The following is a 12,221-nucleotide window of genomic DNA, read 5'->3' on the forward strand; positions in this document are numbered from 1 at the left end:
GGCTGTGCAGGCCCCGCACCGGCCCCGGCACCGGCCCCGGGGGGCCCCGCTCCGCCGAGCCCCGCACCCCGCCCCGCTTCCCGCCCGGCGCTGAGCCCCCGCCGCAGGTACGATCGCGCTCCGGGCACCGCGGAGGGGAGGAGGACGAGGAGGAGGATGCTGCCACCGCCGGGGGGAGGGGGGACCCTCCGGGGAGCCCCTTCCTCGCCCCCCGCGCGGCTGCGGGGGTCCCTTGGCACCTGCAGCCCCCCCGCCCAGGGAGCGGGTCGGGGGGGGACGCGGCCCCGCTGCACCCCCGAGGGAAATGAAATGAGGAGAGGGGGCTTCCCCGCTGCCCGGGGGTGCTGGGGGGTCGCCGTCACCCGCCGTTCCCCCGCACCCCGGGCGGCTGTCCTGACCTTGGCCGTGGGGCGGGGGCTGCGGCGGGGACGCGCTGGGTGGCTCTGCCCGGCTGCGGCCACCTCCGGGGACACACCAGTGTCCCCACGGTGCGAGAGGGGAGAATGGGTGGCATCGGGTGGGGGGTTCAGGGCGTCCCCATCCCGGGCTCACGCCGGCGGTGCCACCGCCCGGCAGCCGCCCGTCACCCCGGTCCCCTTGGCGGGGGCCTCCCGATCCCCGTCGTGAGAGGTGACAGTCCCCACCATGGGGGGTGACAATCCCACGGCCTCGTGGGGCTGAGGCGCGGGGTGGCCAAGCCCAGGCTGTGACATTGCGGGGTGTTTTGGGGACTAGGACGGTGTGACCGCCCTCCCTGAGGTGCCAGCAGCGGGGACCACAAATTGTCCCCGGTGTCCCTAGGCACTGCTGCAGGCGCTCGTTCCCTGGCCAGCATGGAGAAACCCTGCAGGCGGTGGACACCTCCCCTTCCCCATGCCTTTGTCACCCTGCTGTCACCGCCTCCCCCAGCCGGGGTCCCCATGTGCCCCCATCCCCGCGATGCTGCCGCACCCAGGGCGCTGGGGACCACCCGCTGCTGTCCCCGCCTGCTCCAGCTGTGTCCCCAGGCAGGGGTGGCAGGGACCCTGGCGCTGGCGGCACTGCTGTGGGGCTGCTCCCGGGGTGCCAGGGGGCTGCTGTCAGCCCTCTGCCAGGGTCCCCACGGCTTCCACATGCCCGGGAAGGGGGAACCACGGCACCGGCCTCAGCTCGGGGACCTCAGCCATGTCCCCTCCTGGAGACACCTTTGGCAGCTGCCGTCAGCCCAGCTGGCGTGGGGTGGCGGGTGCTGGAGGGCCACAGTGACAAGATGGAGCTACCAGCAGGATGTGACCCCTCCTCCCCAAAGCCGTCAGGCACCGGTGGGCTCCCGTGAGGAGTGGCCGTGGCAGTGCCAGCACCATCTGCAGTGGGACAAGCAGCGATGGTGGGTCCCACGGGCGCCCGTGTCCTGCCAGCAGCCGTGGGGACAATGACCCGCATCCTGCCAACCCACCCACGCTGCCCTGGCACGGGGGGCTCCGGGGACTGCCCCCGTCGCGGCGGTGCCAGCCTGCCGCTGCCAATTGCCACGGCGGCGGAGACGAGCCCTGCCTGCAGCGCTGGCACCGCTCCCCGAGCCCCGGGGTCACCGTCCCCCGGCGGTGGCACTGACATCCCGCGCCGCCGCCATCCCCGAGCCCACCGCGCCGCGGGAGCCTCTGCCCGCGCTCCCTCTGTGCTATTCCTGGCGGGTTTGGGGCTGCAGGGGGGACACACGACACCCCGGCCCTGCCAGCAGCCTGGAGAGCTGGCACCCCGCCGGCTGCACCGGGGTCACCCCGGGTCCCCCGGCCGTGCCGGCGGCCAGGCAGCGTGGGGGGCCCGGGGGACCCCAGCCTGGCCGGGGGAGATGGGGGAGCTCCCCCCGCGCCCGGGCTCCATCCCAGCCGCCCCCAGCCGGACTGGGAAGCCCCTGGGCCCAGCCCCGCGCCGGACTGGTTTGAACTGGTGCGGCGGGGGGGAAGCCGGGCTGGGGCTGGGCTGGCAGCGCCTGGCGCGGGCAGGAGAGGCCGTGGGGGGAGAGCAGGCAGGGGCAGGCAGGAGCGGGCAGGGGCCTCGCACGGGGGCCGCAGGTGCTGGGGCGTCCGGCCAAGCCACCGCAGGGCTTGTCCCCGTCCCCATCCCGGCGGGGCCCCCGCGGCGCCCCGTTTCCCGAGGCCGCGTGGTTTGGCAGCGTGCTGCTCGCCCGCCCGCGGCCGCGCTGGGAGCCCTGGCGTCAGCGGCTGGAGGCCCCTTTCCCACCCGTCCCGCCCGGGGATGGCTGCGGTCCCCACCCAGCACCGCCCGCACCGGGACCCCCCAGCCTCCCAGCCCTGAGGACGTGAGGACGCGAGCGGCGCGGTGGGGCCAGCAGTGCCGCCTTGCCACCCCCACTGCGGGCCCGGCGTCGCCGGGGGGTGGCCAGCCCCCCGTCCCACTCCCTGGGCTGCGGGTCCTGCCCCTGTGTCTGTCTGTCCCCGAGCTGTGCCACCAGGCTGTGGGGCACAGGGGGGTTGCTGGAGCTCCAGAACCGTGGTGGGGCTCAGGGGGGGACAGCCCACGGGCACATCCCGCAGTGGGGCGCAGGGTGAGCCCCCCCAGAGGGGACGGGCCCCACTGCAGGCGGGCCGGGAAGGCTCGGTGCCAGTCCCTGTCCCGGGAGACGGGACGCGGAGATGGGGCAGCCTGCAGAGCGGCGGGAGGAGGTGGATGCTGAGGCGAGGACCCCCCCACTGGAGAGGAGGGACCCGCCTATGGGGCTGACCCCACGGCTCGGGGCGCTGAGATGCTGTGGGGCGGCTCCTCCCACCCTGCGAGCCTGGGACAGGAACCCCCCCTGGGGCCGGCCCCTCGGCCAGCACAGGGGTGCAGGCGGGGGGTCCCCCGCCCCACGCCCGGGCCCCATGCCCCCCGCGGCTCCTCCGCATTCCTCAGCGTCTGAGCCGGGCTGGACCCCCGCCAGCGCGGGGGGCCCCTCCGGCGGGGCAGGGCGGGGGCCGGGCCCCCCGGGGCGGGGTGGGGATGGAGGGGCCCCCCCGCTGCCACGTGTGCTGGGTGCGCCGTGCCCCCCGACACGGCCCCTCGGCCGCCCCCAGCCTGCCCCGGGCGATGCGGGTGGCCGCGGGGGCACAGCCGGGGGACGGCATCGGCTCCGGCGCGGCCGCTCACTGCTGCATCGAGCTGCCCGTTCTCAGCTGCCCGCCAGATGTGCGGCGGCCGAGCCACGAGGGTGGCATTGTGTTGTGCCATTCCGTGCCATTCCGTGCCGCGCCGTGCGGCCGGCAGCCCCCGCTCGGCCCCGGCAGCAGCGGCGCTGGCCGGCGGGGAAGGGGCCCCGGCGGGGGAGGAAGCTCTGCCGCCTCCGGGGCTGGGGCCAGCGGGCTCGGCCGCCCGGGTCACCGCCGGCCTGGTGGCTGCCACCGCCCTCCTCTGCCGCTGGGAAAGGCCTCGCTGGGGCAGGCCCGCGGGGACTGACCGACGGACGGATGGATGGATGGACGGATGGGGAGGGGGGTGGAATGGGGACACCACAGCTCCAGCTCCGCGGGTGCCCAGGGGATTTGGCAATCCCCGGCAAGGTTTGGTCACGGGCCAAGGGGCTGTGCCGGCGACACGGAGAGGACACACTGGGGACGCCGAAGGGCCGGGGTGGGGGGGCCCGGTGCCGTGCCCTGCCCTTTGCCCGCTGCGGGAGGGGGCCGCGGCAGGGCGGCCGGAAGGGACGGCACGGTCTCCGTGCCAGCCCCGTGTCCTGCGGCCCGGAGCAGAGCGGGCATTGCCATGGGGCCGGGCTGGGGCGATGCTCTGGGTGGCACTGGTGCCCGCCGGCCCTGCAGTGACCCCTGGGTGTCCCCCGCAGAGCCCACCCCGGCACCATGCATTCCCTGGAGGAGCCCCTGGACCTCAAGCTGAGCATCTCCAAGCTGCGAGCTGCCCGCGAGAAGCGGGGCCCCTCCGGCCCCCGAGCCCGCGCTGCCCAGCGCCCGGACACCCCGCCGGCCGGGGATGGCCGGGGGGGCAGCCGGGGGGGTCGCCGGGCCGTGCCAGCCTCGCCCGGGCTCCTGGGACACTCCAGGCTGGGGGAGCCGCGGGATGGACGCTTCCCGGCCGCCGTGCCGGTGGTGGACCTCAGCCTCTCGCCCCGCTCGGGGGCCGAGTCTCCGGCTGGCAGTGCCTCGCTGTCCCCTGAGCGCCAGGGCAGCGGGGACCTGCCCGGCCCCCTCACCCCACACGTAAGTACGGCCGTGGCCCCCCCGAGGTGTCCCCAGCTGTGGGGACTGTGCCCGGGTGGCGCTCCCGACCTCGGCAGCGTGCCCGGTGCTGCCGCTGTACACACAGCCCGGGGCCAATGTCCTGCCTGGCCCCCCCGGCCCCTGACCCCAGAGGCATCCCCGGGGCGGCTCCTGGGAGGGCTCTCTGGGGGTCTCCGTGGGGTTTTGGGGTCCCTGGGGCGGGGGGGTGGCACATCTGAGGGTTTTCTGGGGAGTGTGGGGGGATCTCTGGGGGGATCTCTGCGAGGTTCTGGGCTTCCTGGGGGGCTGGGAGGAATCTCTTGAAGGGCTCGGGGGGCGTCTCTGGGGGTGTCCATCCAGCCCGGCCCTGTCCCCCACTGCTCCTCCCTCTGGACTCTGCTCCAGGATTTCCAGTCCCTGCGCTACATCGACGGCCTCCCCAGCTCCTTCCAGTTCTTCCTGCCGCTGGGGGCCGGGGGGGCCCTGCACCTGCCCCCCGCCGCCTTCCTGCCCCCCAGCAAGGAGAAACGGCTCCCCCCCGAGCTGCCCCTGCCCAAGCAGCTCGTGTGCCGCTGGTCCAAGGTCAGCAGGGAGGGCTGGGGGCCCTGGGGGTTATGGTGGGGGTGTGGGGGAGCTTTGAGGGGGTGGAGGTGGTGATGAGGGGCTGGGAGACCACATGGGCATTGCAAGGATGGGGGGCACACAGGGGAATTTTGGGGCTGGGGAGAGGACCTGGGGCTGGAAGGCCCTGGCAGAGCTTTTTGGGGCTGTGGGCAAGTTTTGGGGCTGGGAGGACAAGCAGGGACAGTAGGGCTGGAAAGGCGGTGATGGGGAGATGGGGGCTGTGCAGAGATGCTGGGGGGTGATACGGGCTGGGGGGTCATGCAAAGGGCCATTTCCATTTCCCCAAATGCTGCTGCTGCTGCACACAGGGTGCAGGTGGGAGCTGGGATGGGCTGGGGGGCAGGTGCTGGCCATGATGGGGGCACTGTCCCCCCTGGTGCCCACCCTGCTGGGCTCCCTCACCCCCAGCCTCCTGCCCACAGTGCAACCAGTTCTTTGACCTCCTGCAAGACCTGGTGGACCACGTCAACGACTTCCACGTCAAACCCGAGAAGGACGCGGGGTACTGCTGCCACTGGGAGGGCTGTGCCCGCCATGGCAGGGGCTTCAATGCCAGGTGGGCACGGGGGGCTCCAGGGGATCTCTGGGGGGCTGCTGTGGGGAGGCAGGAGCCCAGCACTGGGGATATGCAGGGGAAGTTTCCATCTGTCCCTCCCTCCCTTTCCTGCAGGGTGCAAGGTGCTGGGGGTTGGGTGACTGTGCTGGCCAGGGCACGGGGACAAGGACTTACCCTGGAAGGCAGGGCTCTGGGTGACTGTGCTGGCCGGGATGTCCCTGTTCTCCCCTCACAGCCAGGGCACGGGGACAAGGACTTACCCTGGAAGGCAGGGCTGACTCCCTCCCTAGCATTCCCTCCCCGATGCTTCCACGGGCAGATGGTGATAGGATAAGGGCGAGCAGTTTTAAACTAAAAGAGGAGAGATTTAGATGGGATATTGGGAGGAAATTGTTCCCTATGAGGGTGGGCAGGCCCTGGCACAGGGTGCCCAGAGCAGCTGTGGCTGCCCCTGGATCCCTGGAAGTGTCCAAAGCCAGGCTGGACAGGGCCTGGGATAGTGGAAAGTGTCCCTGCCCATGGCGGGGGGTTTGAATTATACAAGCTTTAAGGTCTTCCCAACGCATTCCACGATTCTGTGACTGCCCCGATCCCGGCAGGTACAAGATGCTGATCCACATCCGGACGCACACCAACGAGAAGCCGCATCGCTGCCCCACCTGCAACAAGAGCTTCTCCCGCCTGGAGAACCTGAAAATCCACAACCGCTCGCACACAGGTCAGCGCAGCCCCGCCCCGCGCTCGCTGGGGCAGGGGGGCTCGGGGGGCGCGGGGGGCACGGCAGGGCTGGTGCCCCCGGCAGACCCGCTGCTGTCCCGCAGGTGAGAAGCCCTACATCTGCCCCTACGAAGGCTGCAACAAGCGTTACTCCAACTCCAGCGACCGCTTCAAGCACACCCGCACGCACTACGTGGAGAAGCCCTACTCCTGCAAGATGCCGGGCTGCCACAAGCGCTACACCGACCCCAGCTCCCTCCGCAAGCACATCAAAGCCCACGGCCATTTTGTGTCCCCCGAGCACCCGGAGATGCTCAAGGTCCACCCGCCTCCCAAAACGCCCCTGGGCTCGGCGGAGGTGCCCTACGTTAACGGGGCGCAGCTCGTCATCCCCAACCCCGCCGCGCTGTTCGCTCCGCCGGGGCTGCCGGCGCTGCCCATCCCTCTGGCACCGGCCCCGCTCGACCTCAGCGCGCTGGGCTGCGGGGCTGCGGGCGCGCTGCCCGCCCTGCCCGGCCCCGTCCTGCCCCTCAACGGCGGCCCCTTGAACTTGGCCAAGAGCCCGCTGCTGCCCTCGCCCTTCGCGGCGGGGCTGGGGCTGCCCGTCATGTCGCTGCTGGCCGGCGGGGCCAAGGCCGAGGGGGAGAAGGGCAGCGGGGCCGAGGGCCGGCCGCCCAAGGCGGGCAAGGGGCTGGAGAGCCGGAAGGAGAGGGGCGAAAGGACGGAGCCGGGGCGGCCGCGGGTGCCCCCCGAGAGCCTGGCGCTGCTGCCGGGGGCCGTGCTCGACCTCTCGGCCGGCGTCAGCTCGGGGGGCAGCCCCGAGGCGCTGCCTCCCGGCTGGGTGCTCATCCCCCCCGGCTCCCTGCTGCTCAAGCCCGCCGCCGTCAACTGAGGGGCCCGACGATGCCCGGGGTCAGCCGCCGGCCCCGTGGGCAGATCTCGCTCCCGTCTGGGGACGGGGGGCATGGCCCCCTCCTCGCCCTGCAGCCCCGGCGGGGCCTCGCTCGTGCTTTTACCCGTCACGAAAGAAGAACGGACTCTTCTGAGAAAAGCAATAATCCCTCGGCGGCCGGAGCCGGCTGCGACCCCGTGCTGGGGGCAGGTGGGGCACAGGGGGGTCCCCCGGCCCTGGGCAGCCGGATACGCCGCTATTTATTTCTCGACCAGCCCCCTGCTCTGACAGGGTCCCGCTTGGGCTCTCCTGCTTCCGCTGACTCGGCGTCTCCCTGCCCGACGCCTCGGTGCTGCTGTGGGGGCTGCAGCCCCAGGCTCCTGCCGCACGGACAGCGGGGCCGCAGCCGGGCGACCGGCAGCCCCGAGCTGTGCCCGGCCGTGCCGTGCCATCCCACCCCGCATGGGCAGTGCCGCAGCCACGGCCGCCCGTGCCGGGCCCAGCTGGCTGGGCACCCGCCGGCCTCCTCCCCGCTCCGTGCCCACGGCCGCCCCGCTCCGCCGCCTCCCGGCCCTCCCGTGACAAGGCACACGGCCGCGTGTGCCGCTCGCCGGGGCACTGCCCCTCTAGCTACGCTCATACCTAACCACGCACCGCGAGCATGCGGGCAGCGCGGGCACGGCGGCAGCGGCTGCCGGGCACCCGCTCCTCGGGATGCGGCGCTGGGATGCTCCCGGGTGGGCCCGGCCGTGGCAGCGTGCCCAGCTTCGGCGCGGGTGCAGCCCGGAGCCCCCCGGGGTCCCGCTCGCTCCGAGCCAAGGGGTCTCCCCAGTCCCTTGCCGTGCCGAAGAGCCCCGCGTGCCCCGCAGGGAGCCGGTCTCCCTGCCCTCACCGGCGGCCGCCCGGCGCTGCCCTAGCCCAGCATGGCTGCGGGCCCTCGACCAGGCCGCCCCGGCCGGTGAAACGTCTCCTCGCTCCTCATCGGTTTGTTGTTGCACATTCCAGGACATCAGTATTTTAACGGTCTCGAAGTGCCTTTCTATCGTAGTTTCTGGGTTGTTTTTATTTTCCTCCTGTTGGGCTCCATCGCTGTTAGCATAGCGTGTAAGGACTGCACAAGTACGAGATAAGCTAACGACTGTAACACTATATTCGTCCAGGGGAGAGGAAGTTTATTAAGAAAACAATAAAGTGAAGTTGAAGTAAGTTCCTGTTTCAGTCCGTGGTCGTGGTGCCAACGGCAAGGAGCCCGCGCTGGGGACAGAGGGGTGTGGGGGGGGACTGGTGTGACCTTGGGGCATGGCTGGCCCTGCCTTACCCCCAGCCATGCTCCTCAGCATCAGTGAAACCCTGCCAACATCTGGGGCATGAGCTGCAGGTGGGGACAGCCACAGGGTGACCCCTCACAGCCCTTCACCCCAAGCCAGCAGCCATCCACGCTGGGAGAAGGTAATGGCACAGCACCCCCAGGGTATGGAGTCAGAGGCAGCCGTGTGCTCCACCCAACAGCATCCAACCTCTCCACCAAAAATAGCTCCTGCAGCCTCCCCCAGTGCCATTTGAGCCCTGGCAGCCTCAATGCCCTGGGGACACCCCTTCTTCCCCAGCTGCCTCCTCCTCCTCTCCCCCGGGCAAACGCAGCCCCTCGCAGGGGCCGACCCCGCTGGGCAGGCAGGCCCCGCTCCCTCCCCGGGTGAGGAGCAGCCAGGCCAGGCGCTGCAGGACACGGTGTTTATTGGCTACCTATAAGTTAAGGGTGAGGGGCACGGGGGCAGGGGTGGCAGGAGTCACGTCTCGGCTTTCCGCCCCTTCTCCGTGTCACCCCTGGCCTGGATGCGCAGCTCCTCGTCCAGCCGCTCCTTGGCTCGCACCACCTGGGGACAGGGGACACCCGGGGCTGGGGGACACCTGGGGCTGGGGGACACCCAGGGACAGGGGACACGCAGGGCTGGGGGACACGCAGGGACGGGGGACACGCAGGGACAGGGGACACCCAGGGATGGGGGGACACACAGGGACAGGGGACACCCAGGGACAGGGAACACACAGGGATGGGGGGCACACAGGGACAGGGGACACCCAGGGATGGGGGAACACATAGGGACAAGGGGACACAAAGAGACACGGGCACACCCACGGCTGGGGGGACACCCGGGGCTGGGGGACACACAGGGCTGGGGGGACACCCAGGGACAGGGTGCCCCCTCCCCTCCCTGCCTCATCCACGGGTATATCCAGGCTCTGCCTGTCCCAAAGCCCAGGCAGGGAATGGAAGGTGCAGCCCCTGCCTGCTCCTCCCGGCGCTCACCTTGGACTGCAGGTAGAAGGAGCCTCCCACTGATTTGTCGTTCACCTTGAACAAGTGGTCGTAGTTCTGCCGAGAGCAGCTCTGGGTCAGGGGCACCCCCAGCCTTGCCATCCCCACTCCCAAACCCTGGCAGCCTCCCACTCCCCAGAGCATTGCTGAAGATTGTCCTGGGGACATCTGCCTGACACCCCTTGGGAGTCCCCATGCTCCCAGCAGGGCACCTCCAGAGAGCCCACGTCCCTCCCCTGAGCAGCCCCGCTGGGCAGATGCAGAGGCCAAGCCTGGAGGGCTGCTCCAGCTGGGGCAGGGCATCCTCACACTGTGATTAACTGGGCCCAAGATGGCACAGGGGACCAGCTGCCACCCCCAGGCACAGCAGCACCCTTGGAGCGGCCAGGCCCTGCCAGCACCGGCCCTCCCCGGCTCCAAGGCAGCCTCACCTTCTGGATCTCCTCGGGGTTGAGGCTGGAGACGTTGAGGATCTGCTGAGCTTCCTGCAGGCTGATGCCGATGATGCGGGAGGCGGCGGCGGACTGCGGCCTCTCGGCGCGGCCCCGCGCGTCGGCCGCGGCCTGGCTCGCTGGGGACACCGGGCTGAGCCTGCCACCCCCCGGCACAGAGCCCCAGCACCTCCAGCTGCTCGGACCCCCGCGCCCCCCCGTCCCCATCCAGCCACCCTGGGGACATCTGGGTGCTGTCGCAGTGCCAGGGAGGTGGCAGGGACCAGGCAGGCACCGTTTGCTACGGGCAAGGCAGGGTCACAGCCCAGGGATCTCCCACTGTGCCCTCTGGGGTGCCGGGGTCTCTGGGAGCCTGGCAGCAGTGCCAGGGCCAGGATGGAGCCCTGTGACAGCCTGGCAGTGTCCCCTGCAGGCACGGCCCGGGGAGGGGGGCACTGAGGTGCCCAGGGAAGGGTGGGGATGAGGAGCAGTGCCCACCCAGCAGGGCAGCATGGGCACACAGAGCCCATGGAGCAGCATGCCAGCTCCTACCTGCAAACTCCTGGCGCAGCGCCCGCATGAAGGCCCGTCCCACCACCTGGGCCCCCACCAGAATGATCTGTGCCAGGTACTTGGCCTGCGGGGACACCCTGCTGTCACACACCGCCCTGGCACCTCCCCGTGGGCCCCGCACAGCCCCACGGGCCCTGGCACCCCTGCCCATCCCCCGGGGTCTGCTCTGACCCCACCTGGCTCCTGTCATGGCCGTACCAGGCTCTGTCCCCCGTTCTCTGTCCCTGTCCCCCCAGGCCCTGTGACACCTTTCCCAGACCCCGTCCCCTCCCCAGGCCCTCTCCCCTCTCCCTGTCTCTGTCCCCCGGCCCCACGCCCTGTCTCCTCTCCGCTGGTCCTGTGACCCGCTCCGCTGTCCCTGCTCCCCTCTCCAGTGGCCCTGTCCTCCCTCCTCTGTCCCTGTCCCCCCTCCCCTCGACTTCTGCCCCCTTCCCTGCTCCTGTGACCCCTTCCCCTCTCCCTGTCCCCTCTCCACTGGCCCTGCCCCTCCCGGCAGCAGCTGCTTCGCGCATTCCCGAGCCCGCGGCCCGTGCCCGGGCGCTGTCCGGCCCCAGCCCTGCTCGCCGCTCCCGCCGTGCCCCCGCCGCGTCCCCGTCCCCTCTCACCATGTCCCCGCCGCCGCTTCCGCCACGGCCGTCACGTGGCCGGGGCTGAGGGTCACGGCGGACACCGAGACGGGGACGGCGCGGGCGGAGCGTCCCCTCCGCAGCCACAGCGCCCTCTGGCGGTGTCCCCGCGCGGGAGGCCCGCCGCCGGGTGGGGCGCGACCGCCCCGGCCCCGGTGTGTCCCCGGTCCCTGTGATCCCGGTCCCGGGGTTGCCCCGGTTCCCGTGTTCCCCCCTGCCGCGGTCCCTGGGTCTCCCTCGGTCCCTGTGTTATCCCCGATTTCCGTGTCCCCGGTGTCCGTCCCTGTGTCCACCCGGGGCCGGTCCTTGTGTACCCCCTGCCCGGTCCCCATGTCCCGCTCGGTTACCGTGTCCCCCGGTGTCGGTGCCTGTGTCACGCCGATGCCCGTACCCCCCGCAGCCGGTCCCTGTGTCGCTCCCGGTCCCCACGCCCCCTCGTTCCCCGTGTCTCCCCCATTCCCGGTCCCCGTGTCCCCCCCGGTGTCCCAGCATCACGGCAGGACACGGTGCTGGTGCAGCGGCTTTAATAGCGGGTCCTGCCCGCGGCGGGCCCTGCGCCTCCTCCATCTCTTCCTCCTCCTCTTCCTCCTCCTCCCGGTCTCGGGCCCGGGGCTGCGGGCTGCTCGGGGGTGCCGGCTCCAGCCTAGTCCTGCGGGAGGCCGGGGTGAGGGGCGCGGCGGGGCCGGTGCGGCCGGGCCGGGGCCGTGTGTCCCCTCCGCACTCACCCACTCGTCCTCGTCCACGCCCTCGAAGGAGTCCTGCGGCAGCGGGTCGTCCCTGTTGCCCAGCCGGGCCACCATGGCACTGAGGAGCTGTGGGGAGAGGCCGGGCAGGGCCGTGGGGCGCGGGGCGTCACGCCCGGCCCTGGCGCAGGGCCCTCACCCCAGCACCCACCTCCTCCTTCTTCTGCTCATCTGTCTTCTCCTCCAGGTACACGGACGCAGGGACGAACTTCCGAGCCGGAGCCTCTTTGGGGGCCTCACTCACTGTGAGAGCGGTGTCACCACAGGGCAGGAGGCTCTACCCCACTGACTAAATCCCCCTGAGGGGGCCGGGGGTCCTGCCCAGCCCCTGCACCCACCTGGCACCATGTCTGCGGGGCGCAGGCTGGTGCGGCGCTGCTGCCCGTCCTGCCCGTCCAGCCAGGCCCCCGCGCCCAGGGCCGGCTCCCACCGCACGCGGGTCGGCGGGTACACATCGTCCTGGAAGTACTCCTTCTGCGGGGCAAGGGGCGCTCAGGGGGTGCCCTGCCTCCTGTCCCGTCCCAAAACACAGCCGGCCCCCCCGGCGCC

General features: G+C 71.8%; 2 protein-coding genes across 4 annotated transcripts in view; one reads left to right on the forward strand and one right to left on the reverse strand.

Annotated features, from left to right (window-relative positions):
- Positions 1-45: 45 nt before the first annotated feature.
- On the forward strand, positions 46-8,350 carry GLIS2 (GLIS family zinc finger 2). Its single transcript, XM_039731788.1, has 6 exons — positions 46-107; positions 3,821-4,193; positions 4,599-4,775; positions 5,240-5,373; positions 5,973-6,091; positions 6,195-8,350. The coding sequence occupies exons 2-6, from the start codon at positions 3,837-3,839 to the stop codon at positions 6,980-6,982; spliced, it is 1,575 nt and encodes a 524-aa protein (XP_039587722.1). The 5' UTR covers positions 46-107; positions 3,821-3,836; the 3' UTR covers positions 6,983-8,350.
- Positions 8,134-12,221, reverse strand: part of LOC120512933 (mitochondrial import inner membrane translocase subunit TIM16-like) — a 37,855-nt gene continuing 33,767 nt past the window's right edge. The window contains exons 25-31 of one of the 3 annotated variants that reach the window (XM_039731785.1): positions 12,011-12,146; positions 11,824-11,915; positions 11,655-11,741; positions 10,283-10,367; positions 9,731-9,870; positions 9,291-9,356; positions 8,700-8,856 (exon numbers count right to left, since the gene is read on the reverse strand). In XM_039731785.1, the coding sequence (XP_039587719.1) occupies positions 8,770-8,856; positions 9,291-9,356; positions 9,731-9,870; positions 10,283-10,367; positions 11,655-11,741; positions 11,824-11,915; positions 12,011-12,146 (693 nt within the window). In that variant the 3' untranslated portion in view covers positions 8,700-8,769. Of the gene's footprint in view, positions 8,857-9,290; positions 9,357-9,730; positions 9,871-10,282; positions 10,368-10,908; positions 10,984-11,436; positions 11,579-11,654; positions 11,742-11,823; positions 11,916-12,010; positions 12,147-12,221 lie in introns of those variants that run through there. The other 2 variants (XM_039731784.1, XM_039731783.1) reach the window with 2 other exon arrangements.

This window comes from Passer montanus, unplaced genomic scaffold, assembly GCF_014805655.1.
Source record: "Passer montanus isolate IOZ18808 unplaced genomic scaffold, ASM1480565v1 scaffold8, whole genome shotgun sequence".
NCBI classification, from domain to species: domain Eukaryota; kingdom Metazoa; phylum Chordata; class Aves; order Passeriformes; family Passeridae; genus Passer; species Passer montanus.